The 16670-nt window shown below is 42.6% G+C and overlaps 1 protein-coding gene across 4 annotated transcripts in view; it reads left to right on the top strand.

Annotated features, from left to right (window-relative positions):
* The window catches only part of dmd (dystrophin), a 166031-nt gene that overhangs the window by 147228 nt on the left and 2133 nt on the right, over positions 1 to 16670 (top strand). For all 4 annotated transcript variants that reach the window (XM_086036598.1, XM_086036590.1, XM_086036582.1 and 1 more), the window contains 9 exons: positions 248 to 359; positions 3198 to 3334; positions 6593 to 6631; positions 7332 to 7397; positions 12612 to 12677; positions 13414 to 13572; positions 13723 to 13966; positions 15250 to 15364; positions 16430 to 16519. In XM_086036598.1, the coding sequence (XP_085892724.1) occupies positions 248 to 359; positions 3198 to 3334; positions 6593 to 6631; positions 7332 to 7397; positions 12612 to 12677; positions 13414 to 13572; positions 13723 to 13966; positions 15250 to 15364; positions 16430 to 16519 (1028 nt within the window). The remainder of the gene's footprint in view (positions 1 to 247; positions 360 to 3197; positions 3335 to 6592; positions 6632 to 7331; positions 7398 to 12611; positions 12678 to 13413; positions 13573 to 13722; positions 13967 to 15249; positions 15365 to 16429; positions 16520 to 16670) is intronic.

The following is a 16670-nucleotide window of genomic DNA, read 5'->3' as shown; positions in this document are numbered from 1 at the left end:
GGGATCCAAAGAGGTTGTGGCTGCTTTCTTTCCTGATGAGTGGCAATACATTTTGTTGAAAAGCCCAAAGGCCGGGGAATAAATTGCTCTCTGTTTTTTGCTAGGAAAAAGGTTGGAACCACTGCCTCTGTGGTGACAGCAGGGCCATACGGTGGCTTATTGTTGTCATTGATTGACTTACTTTCTTGGTTGCCTATTTAGGCATCTCCATTTTTTGACCTCCCCCTTGGTTCTCTCACAATTGCAGATACCGCAGTCTGAAACATTTCAACTATGACATTTGCCAAAGCTGCTTCTTCTCCGGTCGTGTCGCCAAGGGACACAAGATGCAGTACCCTATGGTGGAGTACTGCACCCCGGTATGAGCACATCTATATTCATCCTCTATCGAACTAAGTAAATAAAACGACACACATTCTGGTGCCTGACTGTCTGAAAATACTCTGCGCCTGTCACTGTTATGAAAATCCTCCCCCTACTCAGATGTGCAATTACCCAGGCTCATTATAGGACTAGTTCACAGATAGCATTTTGCTTTTCCTTGAGCAAACAGTATCTTTTATTCAACAGGCAAGCCTCGTAAACTGAAGTTTCCCTGCAATTGTAGTTAAGAGCCGAGTTAACAAAAAAGATTTTAAGCAACATCCTCATTACTAATAAACAGTGTTCTCCAAATATCTCCATTGCACCTTTTGAGTTTTTTTTTAATTGTATACAGACTGAGAATCAAGCATGAAAAAAATGTATTTTTGCCCGCTCAAACTCTTGTTGGCTCCCTAATGTTCTATTTTATGTTATCAGTCAAAAGATAAAATGCAAAATATTGGACAGAGAAGCAGTGATGCATCAGTGAGGCTGTGGCATTGAATGTGTCCTAGCAGATTGCTGGAAAACTAAAGGCCTAGATAGACCAATCCGACGTTGGCCAAAAGTGACGGATGCTTTACCCCCTGTGGCGTCGGGCCGGCTGTCGGCACGTCACGCTGGAAAAATACACCGCAACGACACACAGCGGCCATTAAAGTATCTTCTGTGCACACGTGAGATGTAGCTGGGGGGCGGGAACTTTCCAAATGATTTTACTCATTTGCTAGCTTGTGCATTTTAATATTAGCATTACGAGACGGAGACAACTTGGCATGTGTTAAGTCAGTCATAGATGGATGTAATGGAGAGAATCCGGTCACTTTTCAAAATAAAATGTTTTTCAGCCTCGGATAATAAATAAACCGGAATTACTATACTTTTTTTTTTTTCTTCTTTCTTTCGTCTGTGTGGCCCGCCGCGACCCGGTTCAAAGTGGCCTGCGGCACGGTGCCAGTCCGCGGCCCGGTGGTTGGGGACCCTTGAGCTAGCTTGCTTAGCACAGTTCTCTAGGGCATTGATACTCAACCACATTACATGTGCCATTTTCGAATAACTTTTTTTGGGTTAATGTATCTATGCCAACCACATATAGTAACAGGAAGAACAATGAAATACTCTTCCACTAAATGACTGAAGTTACATAATTAACCTTTTTATATACTTTTTGTGAATTGCTAAGTGGTGTGCCTTGGCTCAATAAAGGTTGAGAAACACTGCTCTAGGGTTGCTGTGTGGTGTCAACGCTTTTTTGCACATGGGACCACTTTCATGTAAGGACATATTGTGACAGACCATCGAGGCTGCGCCGCAACGACACTGAGATGCCAGCGTTTTATAACATTTCATTTTGGAAAACAATAAGGTCTGATACACATTTGAAATTGTAGTCGTCAGGAAGCAAAATCAATTTTCATACATGCAAAGCCCCACGAAATTGGCTAGAAATAACTGACAGCTTGGTGGATGAAGCTGTTCAAAAGTCTGCGATACCTTTTTCCCTGATGCTAGTAAGGAGAAGTTTGAGTTGTGGCCAGTTTGTGGCTGGAGTCACCCACAATGCTAAATGCGTTGCTGATGAGGCGGGTGCCACAGAGGCTCAGGGGAGGGGATGCTAAGAAAGATTTGAGAACCACTGGTTTCTGTGATGGGCATGTGCATTAAGCAAGCCAACTGTCTCGTGTTTTTGATTGAAAGATTCTCCGAATAACAGTGCCTCATTCTGAACTCGAATGTGTATAGTTTTCACCTAAGCAGCACTCAGTATTTTTTGGGCATAACAGCCACATGTTTTGGTTCCTGTTCACTTGTTAGAACGCTGCTTACAGCTACAACATAAGCAACAAACACCCCTACCGCTACTTTGTCTAGCATCTTTCTTATGCCTACAGATCCCTACCTGTTAGAGCCGTGAAAATATATTTCTAGTGGCTGGAATCCCATCAGGTCGTCACTGGGTTTTCCATGCCACGACAAGAGGCGCTAGCCAACAGCTACCTTGCAAGCTAACAGGCTTCCAAGACTCCTCTCAGCCTATGGACAGGCAATGAGCTTGTTTGCGACTTCACTTCCTCACTCGGGGATTCAAATAACAACACTGAGTTGTTCTATAAATTGGAACTTTCAGGGTAGATGCATTTTCAGGGTGTAGGCACAGCTTACTAGCCAACCGCACTGTACTTCTGTAGTTGTAAAAATTGGCTTTGTAATTAAAGTAACTCACAGTTGTGCCAGTTTAATCACTGACGTGAACAAAGGCGCTCAAGTTCTTGTATAGTGGGCGAGGCTGGACTCATGCCAGATACCCAAGGAAGTCACTGAGCGCTGTTTTAGCCACACCCAAAAATCAGGATAACCGAAATGGCGGAAAACGGTTTAACGCTGTATGTCCAAAACTTTGTAATGCGTACTATAGCTGACGTACTTCCAAGTGTTGAATATATTGGGAAATAAATCTCTGAATTCACTTTACAGGGTCTTTAGATGAAAGAAAGAAATGGAGGAGAATAATGCTGGTTAATACGCAGACTAGAGTATAAGCTGAGTCAGGATGACATTGGGGCAATGTGATGGGGCGCTTTTTAAGTGCCATGATCTTCTAACAAAGTCTTGGTGATTGATGCATCATTATTTTTCTGTCCATGAGTGGGGATTTAATCTGCTTGCAGAAAAAGTCCAATCTTTCAGAAATGATAATCAGGCTAAGAAAATGAATATTTCATCCTTGGCGAGCAAGTCATTTATTTTGTTTATCTGCGAAATGAAAATGCAACACCACGTTCATCATTTTTATTTTTTTTATTTTTTTTTATAAATCCCCTTTTATCCTCTAGACTACATCCGGTGAGGACGTCAGGGATTTTGCCAAGGTACTGAAGAACAAATTCAGGACCAAGCGCTACTTTACCAAGCACCCACGTATGGGCTACCTACCTGTCCAGACCATCCTGGAAGGCGACAACATGGAAACGTGAGTCTCTTGTTTTCACAAAGCCTACAGATTCATTTTCAGTTTTTAAACAAATATAGCGTCATCAGGATGCGTGCGCGCTGTTGAATCACAAAGATCAGTGGGGTTCGTTAATATGTACACACGATGACTAACTGGAATGGATTCCAAAAATGACTTTGATGCAACTAAAGTTGACAGATGGAAAGCAACTTTATGACCCTTGTGGGATTACAGAGCGAGAGGAAGATGCAACAAAGTGGCCCAATGTTCATCTTTGTTTAGTGGGGAAACCTAGTGTTTACACGAGAGAGACTGCGAGCCCTGCTTGGGCCGCCGTCAATAGAAAGGAGAACGACATCCTCACAGCTAACTCTACTTGCATGGCAGGGTGAGCAACGTAGCTAGCTAGTCTGCTAAAGGGAACTGAGAATCGCTTCCAATTGTTGTGACGACCATCTTGGTGGGACCGCATTATAGGGCTACTTTTAGTTTCCGGAGGTGAACATAACAAACAAGAATGTGAGTGAATTAAGAGTTGAATGACATGGAGCGACTCTCTAACTTACCAGATATTAAATGAGCACCGCAAACGTGGGCATTACTGATTATGTCCTCGGTCTAGTCAGTGCGTTTAATAGCTGGCAGGCTCCTTCGCTGTTTCTGTAATGGCCCGTTGGCTCTTGGAATTGAGAAAAAAATGGAACCCCTTTCCACTCCGATTCCTACACCCGTACACACACCAATTAAGCATGTTGATATTGTTTGAAACTATTAAAGAAAAACATAAGTCCACACTAAAAAACAAATCTTGACAGGCATACGTGTGTATCCCGTTGTTTTGAGTCAATGATGCGTGTGCAGCTTTTGTTGAAATTGGGTCTATTGCGTTCTACATCGTGACTTTTCTATATTATCTCAATCAATATTCAGTGGTTCCTTCCGATATAATTTCCTTTTTTTTCCTTGACCACGCTCGTAACACCAAAAAAATCTTCGTTTTTTTTTTTTAACAAGAAAAATAGCACTCGATTATTTTGTACAAAATAACATTTTTTCCTTGTATTTTTTTTTTTTTTTACTTTTGTTCAATGGACATTGTGCTGCTCCTTCTGCTGTACGCGCCTTGGCCAGCTGGGGGCAGTGTAATACAAACATACAAATCTACATGGAGACAGTCACAGTGGCTACTTTTACATGGACACATTTGTTCGGATTAAAAGCCTGATTGGAATAAAAATGCTTCATGCACACACCCCATTCGGAATATTCTGACCCGACCAAGCCCGGTCTGTGACGTCAGTATACACATTTCTGTTACCCTCGGAAGCTACTAGAAGCAAAGCAAACGAAAGACATGGCGGGCGCAAGACTGAACTGGAACATTTTCAGCTCCATTAGGAAGTGTTAACTCGATGTAAAAATACATGAAATAATGCTAACGTTTCAAGTAGAAACGGGCGAAGCGATGTTTTGTTGACACGGAAGTAACAACGGCTTCTTCCTCTGATACTATTTCCGGTATATTTGGTCGATCTGCGGGTGTCAAAATAATTTGTTCCGATCGAAATTGTGATGCATGAACACACAAGTCCTAATCGGATCAATGTTTTTAGTGTCCGTGAAAACAGTGCATCCAATCAGAATTTTAATCTGAACTGTGATGATCTGATTAAAGAAATGTTGTCCATGTAAATGTAGCCAGTTTCTCAGTAAACTACAGTGGACCCCTGCAAACCGCAGCACCCACAGACTCCTATATTCACAGATTAATTACTTATTTTTTAAAATATTTTTTAATGTTGTGTGTGTGTGTGGGGGGGGGGGGTTCCCTTTTCCTCTCTGTATATCAGCATTTTTAAAAGAATCTTTTGGTTTTATGTTTATTCCCCCCCCCCTTCCCCCCCAATGCATTTCAATGGGTGTCCCTTGTAATATTAGCTATTCACGGGCCGGTCCGGCCCCCATCTGCTGCAAATACCAGGGGTCCACTGGAATAAAATAGCAGTTTTTCGCTGATTGTAAGAGTGTATGCCAGTGTGGCATTTTAGGACTAGCGATGTGGTATAGAATCTGTGTTTTTGTGCTGAAAAATCTTCAAAGTCCAAAAGGAAACAGTGGAGTCTGGCAAATTTGAGTCCAAAGAGCTGTATTCCTGTAAATAGTTCAAAGCCTGAAGTAAATCTTGCAAGAAGAACTGATTCCTCTCAGCCGATACATCCTCTTTTAGGCTCTGTAATGAAGGCGTACACTGAATATAAGCGTGGGGGTACCCAGTTTGAGCATCTCCTTTCTCCTTTGGTGTCTTTTTTTTTTTTTTTTATATATAAAGGAATCATATTGCACTCCTATTACTACTCGCACATTTGGTCTTTTATAATAGTTCCGCATGTACCACTACATCTGCCATGTGTTTTTCCACATTCATCTAACAGGTCGTCTGGTGAGGTATAATGGAGTTCAGCTCATGGCTCCTCCTCGCTTCCCAATTTCTGTTGCATTCTCATTATGAGTGACTAGTCAAAGGTCTGTTTATACTGGTTGTCCAGCTGAGAGACAGACATGAGAAGTGGCTTTTCAAAAATGCCTAGTTACCATCGCTAAACAGAGCAATAGACACGAGGTCTGTATCTATTAGCGGCATAGACTTTTTAGACATCTTTTTTTTTAAAGGGTACCCGTGGCAGGACGTTGCAGGATAGTTACATATTTACACAAGAAAAAAAAAGCACCGCACTAGTTTCCATCCCAGGAAATACTGTCAAGCTTATCTGTTTTTTAGCAGCCTGGTACCTGCCAAGATTTTGATGAAGTATGGCTATTAAATAATTCTGTAATTATGGAAAGCAGATGGTGACGCACACGGTGTGATTAATGTTGCATTGTAGTTTGTTTTATGAAGATTTCTATAATCATACCTGCCGCACTTGTTACAAAAAGTTGTTTTCAATGAGGAGCGGTCCGTTAAACCAGCTGTTCGCAATGACAAAGCGCCGTTCCTTTGACACAGACATTAGTCAAATTTGTACGTAAGAACACATAGTCTCCATCACAAACCTCTACTAATGCAATATTAAAGTTAATTGCTGTAAATATGTGCATCAAAAACATGTCTAGGTATCTTAATTCTAGCCATGGCAAAAATATCAAATCCCTGTCCGTTAAAATAACGCTGCTTCAACACAGCTTATTTGTTTCTCAGCCAGCTTCCACCATGACTTGTTGGCCATGGTCTTCTTCCACCATCTCATTTTTTTTGGTTTTTTTTCTGTCTTGCAGCCCTATCACACTGATCAACTTCTGGCCCGTGGACCATGCGTAAGTACCTGTTCCAGTTTTGAATCTGCCATGATAGTGGATGAACCAGGACAGTGTTTCCCAGCCATACTGAGCCGAGGCACATATTTCAAAGAATAGAAAAGTGCCAATCAATCCATCTGCTAGCAAGATTTGAACAACAGCCTCACCTCACTCCTCTCCTTGCATCTCTGCCCAAAGCAACGACCCCAGTTCCCTACGGCGGCTAATACATTGCTAGCATGACATATTCCTGTTGGAGTATTAGAAAAAATGAAATGTTGCTGGTTTGACCTTGAATTTTTTGGTAATGCAACAAGAAATCCGATCAATTGACCCAATAGAAAGATGGGAACGGTTGCAGCTCTTTGCAGCCATCCACGCTTCAAACATCAACAGTACGTCTTGAACTTTTCTAACTAACCGGAGTTAAATAACCAGCCAAGAAACTACAATAATCATACTCTGCTCCAAGGAAATAACTTCTCTGAATTTGTCATCACGGTCTGTTTCTAGTCTCAAGCCTCATTTTTCAAGGACAAAAAGGCCGCATACTGTTTAAAAGTCCTCTGAGATGGCTGAGTCTTATTTACAGGCGTCTCATGGCGCCGCTGCCCTTCTGTGGGCTCCTGCGGCGTGTGCGGGTGCATATGGATTAATGAGTCTCCCGGTTGCATTTCACAAAGCTCCCGTCTTCTTCTGTTTTGAATTTTTCCGGCAGGCCTGGCACATCCCCTCAGCTCTCGCATGACGACACACACACGCGGATCGAGCACTACGCCAACCGGTAACACACGCGCACGCATACACAAGTCCGCACCTGCCGCTGTGCGCAGCCTTGTGAGTCTTGCACATAATGGCTTCTCCAGAGAGCTCTCTCAGGCCCGGGAACATTTTGACTGATGTGATTTAGAATCATCATCATTTTGGAGAAATAATTAAGTGCCGCACGCTTCTTCCTGCGAGGGGATGCGCCTCCCCAACCCCTCCCCCATACCACCTATGTAACCCACATGGGATCAGCTTGCCCTGATTCTTTCCTGACGCAGTGCTTGGCCAAGTTTCAGTCCATATAATTGTACTCAATGAGCCTAAAAGTTGAGTAAAGACATCTTTTATAGACCTTTTTTTTCTGGGTTTTAAAAGCACAGTGGTCCTTTGACTTTGAAGTGGAAGTCAACGCAAACATTTTTTTTTTTCAAGAATATGCTCTATGCAAGCCCACTAGTTGAAACAGGGCATTCTGATAGATATTGCGTTTGTGGAATAAATGTTATCTACTAGTTTTTAGTCATCTCTGGGGGCGGCCATTTTGTCTTCTGTCCACTGAAAATGACATCACAACCACTCACAACGACCAATCACGGCTCAGATTCAGCATTCATGTCAGCCGTGATTGGTCGTCGTGAGCAGTTGTGATGTCATTTTCAGTCGACAGAAGACAAAATGGCCGCTCCTGGAGATGGCTAAAAACGAGTGCATTTTGCTGCTTAACTTATATTCCACGAACACAAAATTAATCAACTAGTGGGCCTGCTGGGAACATATTCTTGAAAAAAATATGTTTGGGTTGGCTTCCACTATAAGGGTGCTACATTAAGTCTTTTTGGGTGGGCCACCATGAGCCATTTTGTGGCCCTGCCAGAACCAACACTGGCCTTGTATATTCATGATATAATATGGTCATTTTCAATGATCATTTCACGTTTAGTGTCTTTATACTGTATTATTTAAGGCTTTAAGGAAAATATTTCTTCTGAGTATTAACATTTGATGTTTTCCGGCCTTTATATCTTTTCAAGCCATTAGAAGGATTTAACCTGACGCACCCAAAATATGTGCACAGCGCAGTAAAAAGGTCAATGGCAATTGATCCATTTAAGTGGATAATGCTACGCTCATACCGAACGTGTAATTTCGCGGCGCGACACTTGTCTCTCACATTTGTTCGTGGGTTACTCTAGTGGGATCTTTCCCACCGCGCCACGATGGAAAAGAGGAGGGGCTTTGTCTTATCCGCTTCCGCATGCTCTTTTTATAAACAATCACAATGTTACTTGGTTCCCATGCCAACAGGTAAGTAAACAAATTCACCATATATGCCAACCTCGGCGCTTATTTTCCTCCAAGCCATCGCTTTTCTGGCTCGATCCCAGTACACGTAGCTCGCCATGTCGTACAGCTCTGGGTAGCCACAGACCGCAACAATGAACGTGTCCTCCATCGCCACACGTTTGCCTGCACGATAGGTGTGTAATGCAAACGTGCGTCGTGTCGGCAATTCGACAGAGTGGGGTGAGATAGTACTTTGTACGCGGGCGGAATGGGCGAAGGGGCAAAATGTGAACTTCGGGTAACCCGACACAGTTGCGTAGTGGCAACAGGCCACTCTTAATGTAGGAACCTGCCGTTCCAAGACCACGCTTAGAACTCAAAATACTTATCTCTAATCATCTTTCCACGTTGAAATGAATGGAAACGTCATTAATCCATTTCAGTCCCCCGCCTCCCCCTAAAAAGTTTTTAAATGAAAAAATAGTGCTCTATAATAATATACTTTTATAAAAACGTACCGTGTTTTCTGGACTATAAACCGCGACTTTTTTCCTAGATTTTGAGCCATGCGGTTTATAGTCCGGTGCGGCTATTCTGTGGATTTTTCTTCCACCGTTCCGGGCGCTCTAACCGAAATGACAGTCCAATTCAATACAATACATTTCCCATTAACTGGATGTGACTAGAGGTCCCTGAAGTGCACATGAATGCGATTGGCTGATGTTACGTCTGTTCTGTTGTTTCGATGTGAAATGCTATTGTTGATTCAGCACGTTGTGTGTTAGATTGGCTGACTTTAACATAAAACAAGACAGGTGCATATGTAGAGTGTAGTAGAACAATAGATGGAGGAGTCTGGTGGACATTAGCTGACAAACTGGAGCGGCAGTCGGCAGTGAAATGAAGATGAGTACTATTTATTTTCTCTTGGTTCTCTTTTGTTTTAATCAACAACGTTGCTGCAGTGTTAAAAGGCACTGTTAGGAAAGAATGTGCTCAGGTACACACATGTACATTTACAGTTCATAATCGTTCTGTAAATGCAGTAAATATCAAAGTTTTCAACATAGATAGGTGCGACTTATATAAAGGTGCGGCTTATTTAAGTTTTTCCCAAATTGTTCTAAAAAAAAAAAATAGCGTGGGTGCGGCTTATAGTCCGGAAAATACGGCACATTAAAGACATAATTAAATACAATTTAAAAGTATTAAATCGTTTTTGTCACACTGCTCATTCGTGTGTGCACGCCTTGGCCACCTGGGGGTAGTGTAAGACATAAAGTACATACAGTTATGCTGCACAAGAGGCTCAGATCCTCTCTCAGCTTCTCAGGAAGAAATTGAAAGTAAAATTACACTGTGGCAAATGGATGGATGGATAGAACCTACTCCTAATTCGCAAAGAGATTAACAGTACAGCTTTGGTGGCAGCTTGAAGCCACGGAAACGATTTGAAGTGAGTTTATCGCTAATGTGGGCGGTTTCTATCAGCAATTACAAAGCCTTTTGAATGGGCTTCAATTATTGTGAAATTGCGCAGGAGTGCTGCGACTGATTCCTCCCGTGAATAGCGAAAATCGTGGGGTTCTCTGTACACCTGTAACGTTACATTAACTACACAACAAAACTAAATGTGATTTAACACAATGCGTAATTACAGTTGCATTGTGTTTTACATTTTACGTGACACTTCAATCAGCACAGGGCTTTAAAGCTGTTTTTTTAATTTTTTTATTTATTTTTATATCTGCTTGCATACCTAGCATCGCTAAACAACCGAAAACGTCGGGAAAAAATTTAAAAAGTCACCATCCTGAGTTATCCTGAGTATCCAGGCTACTCAAATGATAAATGAGGTCGTTTAAATCGCCTGTCAACCCACAAACCTCAAATCTCGCTTGGACAGTTTCCTTCTCATCCTGCCCGACGCCCTGATCGCTCCGTGTGCGTCTCCAGTCAGAGCAGCTGGCGCGTGCTGCGGCACTCTTATTTCATGGCACTCTGAATAACCGAACGTCACATTCCATTTTTCCGAACTGTCGAAGTGGAGGAGAGCGCACTCGGGAGTGTCTGCCTAGATGGCTAACTAGCTAGCGGAGTAAATATCCTCTCCATCTTGCTATCTAGCTAGTTAGCTATAGCAGTATTTCTCAAGCTTTAGCGAGCCAAGGCACATATTTTACATTGGCAAAAATCTCAGGGTACACCAGGCTCATTACGTACTTTGAACTGTCGAAGTGGAGGAGAGCGCACTCGGTAGTGTCTGCCTAGATGGCTAACTAGCTAGCGCAGTAACTATCCTCTCTATCTTGCTATCTAGCTAGTTAGCTAGAGCAGTATTTCTCAAGCTTTAGCAAGCCAAGGCACATATTTTACATCGGCAAAAATCTCAAGGCACACCAGGCTCATTACGTACTTTCTGTAATCTAGTGATAGAACGTTTTATTATTTTGCCTGTTGCTATATGTGGTTGGCATAAAGAAATTAACAAAACCGTTTTTTCTATTAGAAAATATGTTGTTGTTTTTTTTTCAAAATAATAATTGACAATTGATAATTTTCCCATGGCACACCACATGATCTCTCACGGCACGCTAATGTGCCACACCACACTGGTTGAGCTATGCAACTGTAAAGCTGGACGTCTTAACAAATCCATATTCTTCCCAATTATTTGCTTAATGACAGGAGCAGGACTTTCTATCCAAAAAATGCAGAGTTCCTATTCCATGTACATTTTTTGTCTTTAAGAGTGACACCCAGCTACGCCTACCATGATCGATATGTTTCATATGAGTCATGGCTTTAGAAGCTGTGATTGCGCAGCCGTTAACGATTAATACCAAGATGGAGAGTCGGGACATGTTCGGAAGCTGCTTGCATCATGCAGGGTGTCAGCATGGGCTCTTTAAACCTCGGTCAATATGACAACTCAGAAAAATCCATTGATATTGTTGAGGTCCCACAAAGAGTCAACTTCACAGCCATCTAAAAAGACATTGGCGAGGGCCTGAATAAAATCCGTTTTGGGTCAAGCAGCGGGCCGGTCGACAAAGCCGCTAATCAGTGCGGACCTCCTGCTGCGTGATGGGTCACAGCCACATGTTGCATATTCGATTCCCAACAAAGGACAGTTCTTGCTCCCCCAGGCTAGCATCTGCTGTCTTCAAACGCAAGTGAAACCACGCCAACTGTCAACTTACACAATTCAACTGTACTTTCATATTGGTTTCACCACATGTCATGTCAATGCTTGCATGGGGGACGGCACCTAAAAATTCTTAGAACCCAACAACGTACAATTGCCACAGCAAGTTGATCAATATCCGAGAGCTGTTTTAAAAACGTTTTGGGGAGTCAAAAATAATGGAAATAGCTTTCACTATGATGACAAATTAGTCACTTTCTAGCTTTTGGTCCAAATCCGGAATCCATCTTGACTTTTTATCCTTTCGTGTTCAGCATATGTTGCCGTTTTATTTGTATCTTTTCACTACATCATGATTGTTAAAGCAGCACTGGGCAAGAAATTGACCTTAATACAATTTTTCACAACTCTTTTGATGAAACATTGACTTACAAGTACAGTAGTGAACGGGACTTCATGCCCTGAGGGGGTCTGTATTGTTTTTACTGGCACAAAGCAACTTTGAGGAGGATGGGATCAACCCTGGCACACACAAAAAAAAAATACAAATGTCCTGAATTGCTTTACGGCATACTCACTTCCTCCTTTCGCTATAAGGACGGCTCAGGATTTCACGACACTACGCGCTGGCACGCATGGGAAATGTGGTTTGATTTTTGTCAAAAACACTACCGCTTTTGTCCACATGGCGCCGCCGTAACCAACAAAAACCGACACGACACAGTGTTGCTTTAAGGGACACTTGAAAATACAAATTTAAGGTAATGTTTGCAACTGACTGCTCTGTTTCTTCCACAGGTTAGCAGAAATGGAGAACCGTAATGGCTCATATCTGAATGACAGTATCTCACCCAATGAGAGCATGTGAGAAACACTTTCTGTTTGCTTTGTTCTTTATTTTTGTCATCACTCCTTGGTTGGCTGGCTGCGCTTCCTTCTTTGCACACATTAGCTGGTTCGAAAAGATGGCCATTCCTGGATTTGCATTGTTTGCACGGTCCATGTATGTGCATATTAGAATTCATTTTGTCACCGATATTGTTTGCATCATGTACATTTTAAGGTATGTGCAAGAATGATTGCACATGACCTATGTCATTGTAATTTGCTTTCTCAGCATTTGTTTGTTTTCAGACATTTTTTCCAATGCGACTTAAATGTTGACATTTTTAAAATACCTTATACCAAACCTGTCCCTCTAGCACATTACTCTTCTCCATTTCCCTTTTTTATTACCTATTAACAAAGGATTCATCATTGTGTTCAATTTGAACTTTGTAACTGCAAATGAAGAATGGGAAAAAGTGATTTTTTTTTCCTCTGATAATATTATGGCAAAATTTATTTAGTATCCAAAGTTAGTTTTTTTTCCTTTTTTTTTTTCTTTTTTCCTGGAGCCAGGTTGTCTGAACATGTGGCCCAGTTACCATCGCTCTGAAACCTGTATGTGTTGATGAATTGCTCTGCATTTCTCCAACCAGATTTTGGGTCCTTTTTTTTTTTTTTTTTTTTTTTCTTTTTTAGCGAAGCCCCGTTTGCCGCTTTGACAAGCGCTTGGGACTCATTTTTGTGTGTTTGCCGTGTGCATGTTTGTTCGCAGTGATGACGAGCACATGTTGATCCAACACTACTGCCAGTCTCTGAACCAAGGCTCCCCCCTCAGCCAGCCCCGCAGCCCGGCCCAGATTCTCATCTCCATGGAAACAGAGGAGAAGGGAGAGTTGGAGCGGGTCCTCAATGACCTGGAGCAGGAAAACAGGTCAGTTGGAGTCGCCATTTGACCATGTCCTTTTTTTCTGCTGCCAAGTACCTCCTGTGTCCTGCCCTGTCGCGTCTCTCTAGCTCAGTTGGACCGAGTGACCGCATCGTCAGATTACTAATGCCGTCGTCGTGTCTGCCTGCGCCGCAGGAAGCTGCAAGCCGAATATGACCGCCTGAAGAAGGCGCACGACAGGAAGGGCCTGTCCCCGCTGCCGTCGCCCCCGGAAATGCTGCCGGAGTCGCCGCAGCGGGCGCGGGACGCCGAGCTCATCGCCGAAGCCAAGCTGCTGCGGCAGCACAAGGGGCGCCTGGAAGCCCGGATGCAGATCCTCGAGGACCACAACAAACAGCTGGAGTCTCAACTGCATCGACTGAGGCAGCTGCTGGAGCAGGTTCATCATGCCCACGCGCGCGTCAACTTGCAAGTTGAATTTGCTCCGTCACCGTGCTCTTCACTCGAATCACTCGTCGGGGGATCGGTTCCTCATTGACATGAACGTGAATGCGATTCATCCGTTACAGACACACCCCAAAACGTACGGTTGGAGGTTCCTGTCAAACAAAGACAATTACATGTCTAGCGCACGCGCTTCAAACTGGTTCACAACTCGATTGCGAGTGCTTTTTACACACTGTACAGTTTAAATGTAGAAGGTGGTGAAGTCAGAGGAGTAAATGAGGACATACACTGTGCTAAATAAGACTAAAATAAACACTTATATTGATTTTTAATTTTGTTTTTATTTATCCAAAACATTTTGTTTTTCTTCACCAGTATACATAATTTAAAAGGAGTGAATTGATCTAAATCAGGGGTCACCAACTCCTCAAGGGCACCTGTCCTGCAGGTTTTCCATCCCTCCCTGCTGTAACACACCTGATTCAAATGATCAGCTCATCAGCAAGCTCTTGGGAAGCCTGATAACCATCCTGATCATTTTAACAGGTGTGTTACAACAAGGAGAGATGGAAAACCTGCAGGACAGGGGCCCCCGAGGACCGGAGTTGGTGACCCCTGATCCAAACAATCAAAATGTGATGTGCACCCGCAGGAAAATTAGTGGAGCTACACATGTAGACAGATGACGTAACAATACTCACAGCAGGCATATATTCTTTATCCTCTGGTCTACGTAGATCGACTCGTTATACTGCAGCTTACCGAGGAGCTGAGACAGGTTCCATGTACACCCGAGTCTGGGTGGTTGTATTGCTCCCAGGGGGCCAAGGCAAGCACTTCAGAAGGAGAAGCACAATGTCCATTGAGTTGAAGCAAAAAAAAAAAAAAAGTACCCATAAGTGTTTAATTTATTGTATCTCAAGGCACCACTGTAGAATGTACACAAAATAATTAAACCATTTCATGCATCATGGTTTCGTCACGTGAACAGAAAAAAACTTCACTTTTTTTGGGGTGGGGGGGCAATCTTCACCATGTTCACTCACATTTTTTCTTTGATGTTATGATTGAATTCAAATGATCGTAGTGGTTTCTTTTCAGCACTCACTTCCTTAGGACCAATGGTACATTGCAAAATACCTGCATCAAAAAAAAAAAAAAAAATGGAGAATCAAGCACAAAACACACCTTGCATTTTCACCGAGGGCACTTGTGAGTTCAAGTAGCACATAGTTTCATGTTTGGCTGCGTGTCTGACGCGTGTTTTGCCGGCAGACGGATTCCAAGGTGAACGGCACCGCTCTGTCCTCCCCTTCCACCTCGTCACAGCGCTCCGACTCCTCCCTGCCTCAGCTGCGCGTGGCTGCCAGCCAAACCACTGACACGATGGGTGAGAAGACAACGGGCTCGCGCTCACGCCTTTCATTTGCAGGACGCTGCACATACTCACGGATACTCGCTTGTTTGCCATTGAAATAACTAACCTAACAAACCTAAAAAGCACGATGGATCAAACTGGACTGAAAATGAACTGAAAATGTAATTTGCTGTCAAAGAACATTTAAAAAGGTGTCTTGAATCTGTGTAGGGTTCAACTAAATCTCCAGACAGTCATGGCGTTGTGGAGTAAAATGTGCCGCCTATTGTCCGAAAGCTTGGTGGCAAATATAGATAAAGAAATACATTTGTTGGAGGGCTGAACGATGAATCAAATTCAAATTGACATCGCGATGTAGTACTTAAAGTCCTCAGCTTCAGAAAACAGGTCAGCCGTGATTACCTGAGCAGTCGTGATGTCATTTTCAGTCGACAGAAGTGACAAAATGGCCGTCCCCAGAGATGGCTAAAAAACGTTTAACTCTTATTCCACAAACGCAATATTTATCACAATGCCTTGTTTCAACTCGGCGGCTTGCATAGAACATATTCTTGAAAAAAAAAATGTCTTTGGGTTGACAGCCCACATGTTTACATATCAGTTTCATGATAACTAATAATTAATAATAATTCATCTGACTTGCTGACTTAAATTCACGCCTCACTTGGGCGATTTTTGTGAAGCTGTCATAGTGAACGCTAACAAGACTGCAAGTCGGTGTTTAGTGAGTTAACACCTATTTGAAGTAGATACATAAATGATCTTTTATATTAATTAATGGTTTATTTGCCTATATTTTAACGTAAGACTGACCTATAAAGACCAAAACATTCACCTAGAACACTGAGTTAGATCCGACACCTGTTTTTGACTCCCGGTCATTTTTGTGTGGCGGACGTTTTTGAGCTACAGCATCACCCTTCTCTTAAAAAAATATGAAATAAATGCGTATGGATGTAAATGAAACACTATGGTGGAATTGGTACAAGCTTTGAAAACTAAAAAAAAAAAAAAAAATCAGCATAAAAACGATATAGAACTTATGCCCATGGTTACAAGATCTCCTTGCTGTTTTAGGTGATGACGAGCTGTCCACCCCTTCCCAAGACACAACTGGCCTGGAGGAAGTGATGGAACAGCTCAATAACTCTTTCCCTCATAGCCAAGGTGAAGAAGTCTGCTTTTTGCTCAAATGCAATGCTCTGTCCATCCTTGTCGAGTCTTCTCTTCAACTTCATCTGTCTTTCCACTCTATGACTAGTACTGATTTTCCTCCTTCCTTATCTTCCTTTCGTACTTTTCTTTGCGGGCCAGCAGG

Source organism: Filicampus tigris, chromosome 1 (genome assembly GCF_054856515.1).
Source record: "Filicampus tigris isolate MCC_2025a chromosome 1, RoL_Ftig_1.0, whole genome shotgun sequence".
In the NCBI taxonomy this organism is placed as follows: domain Eukaryota; kingdom Metazoa; phylum Chordata; class Actinopteri; order Syngnathiformes; family Syngnathidae; genus Filicampus; species Filicampus tigris.
This window is presented reverse-complemented; position numbering and strand designations above follow the sequence as displayed.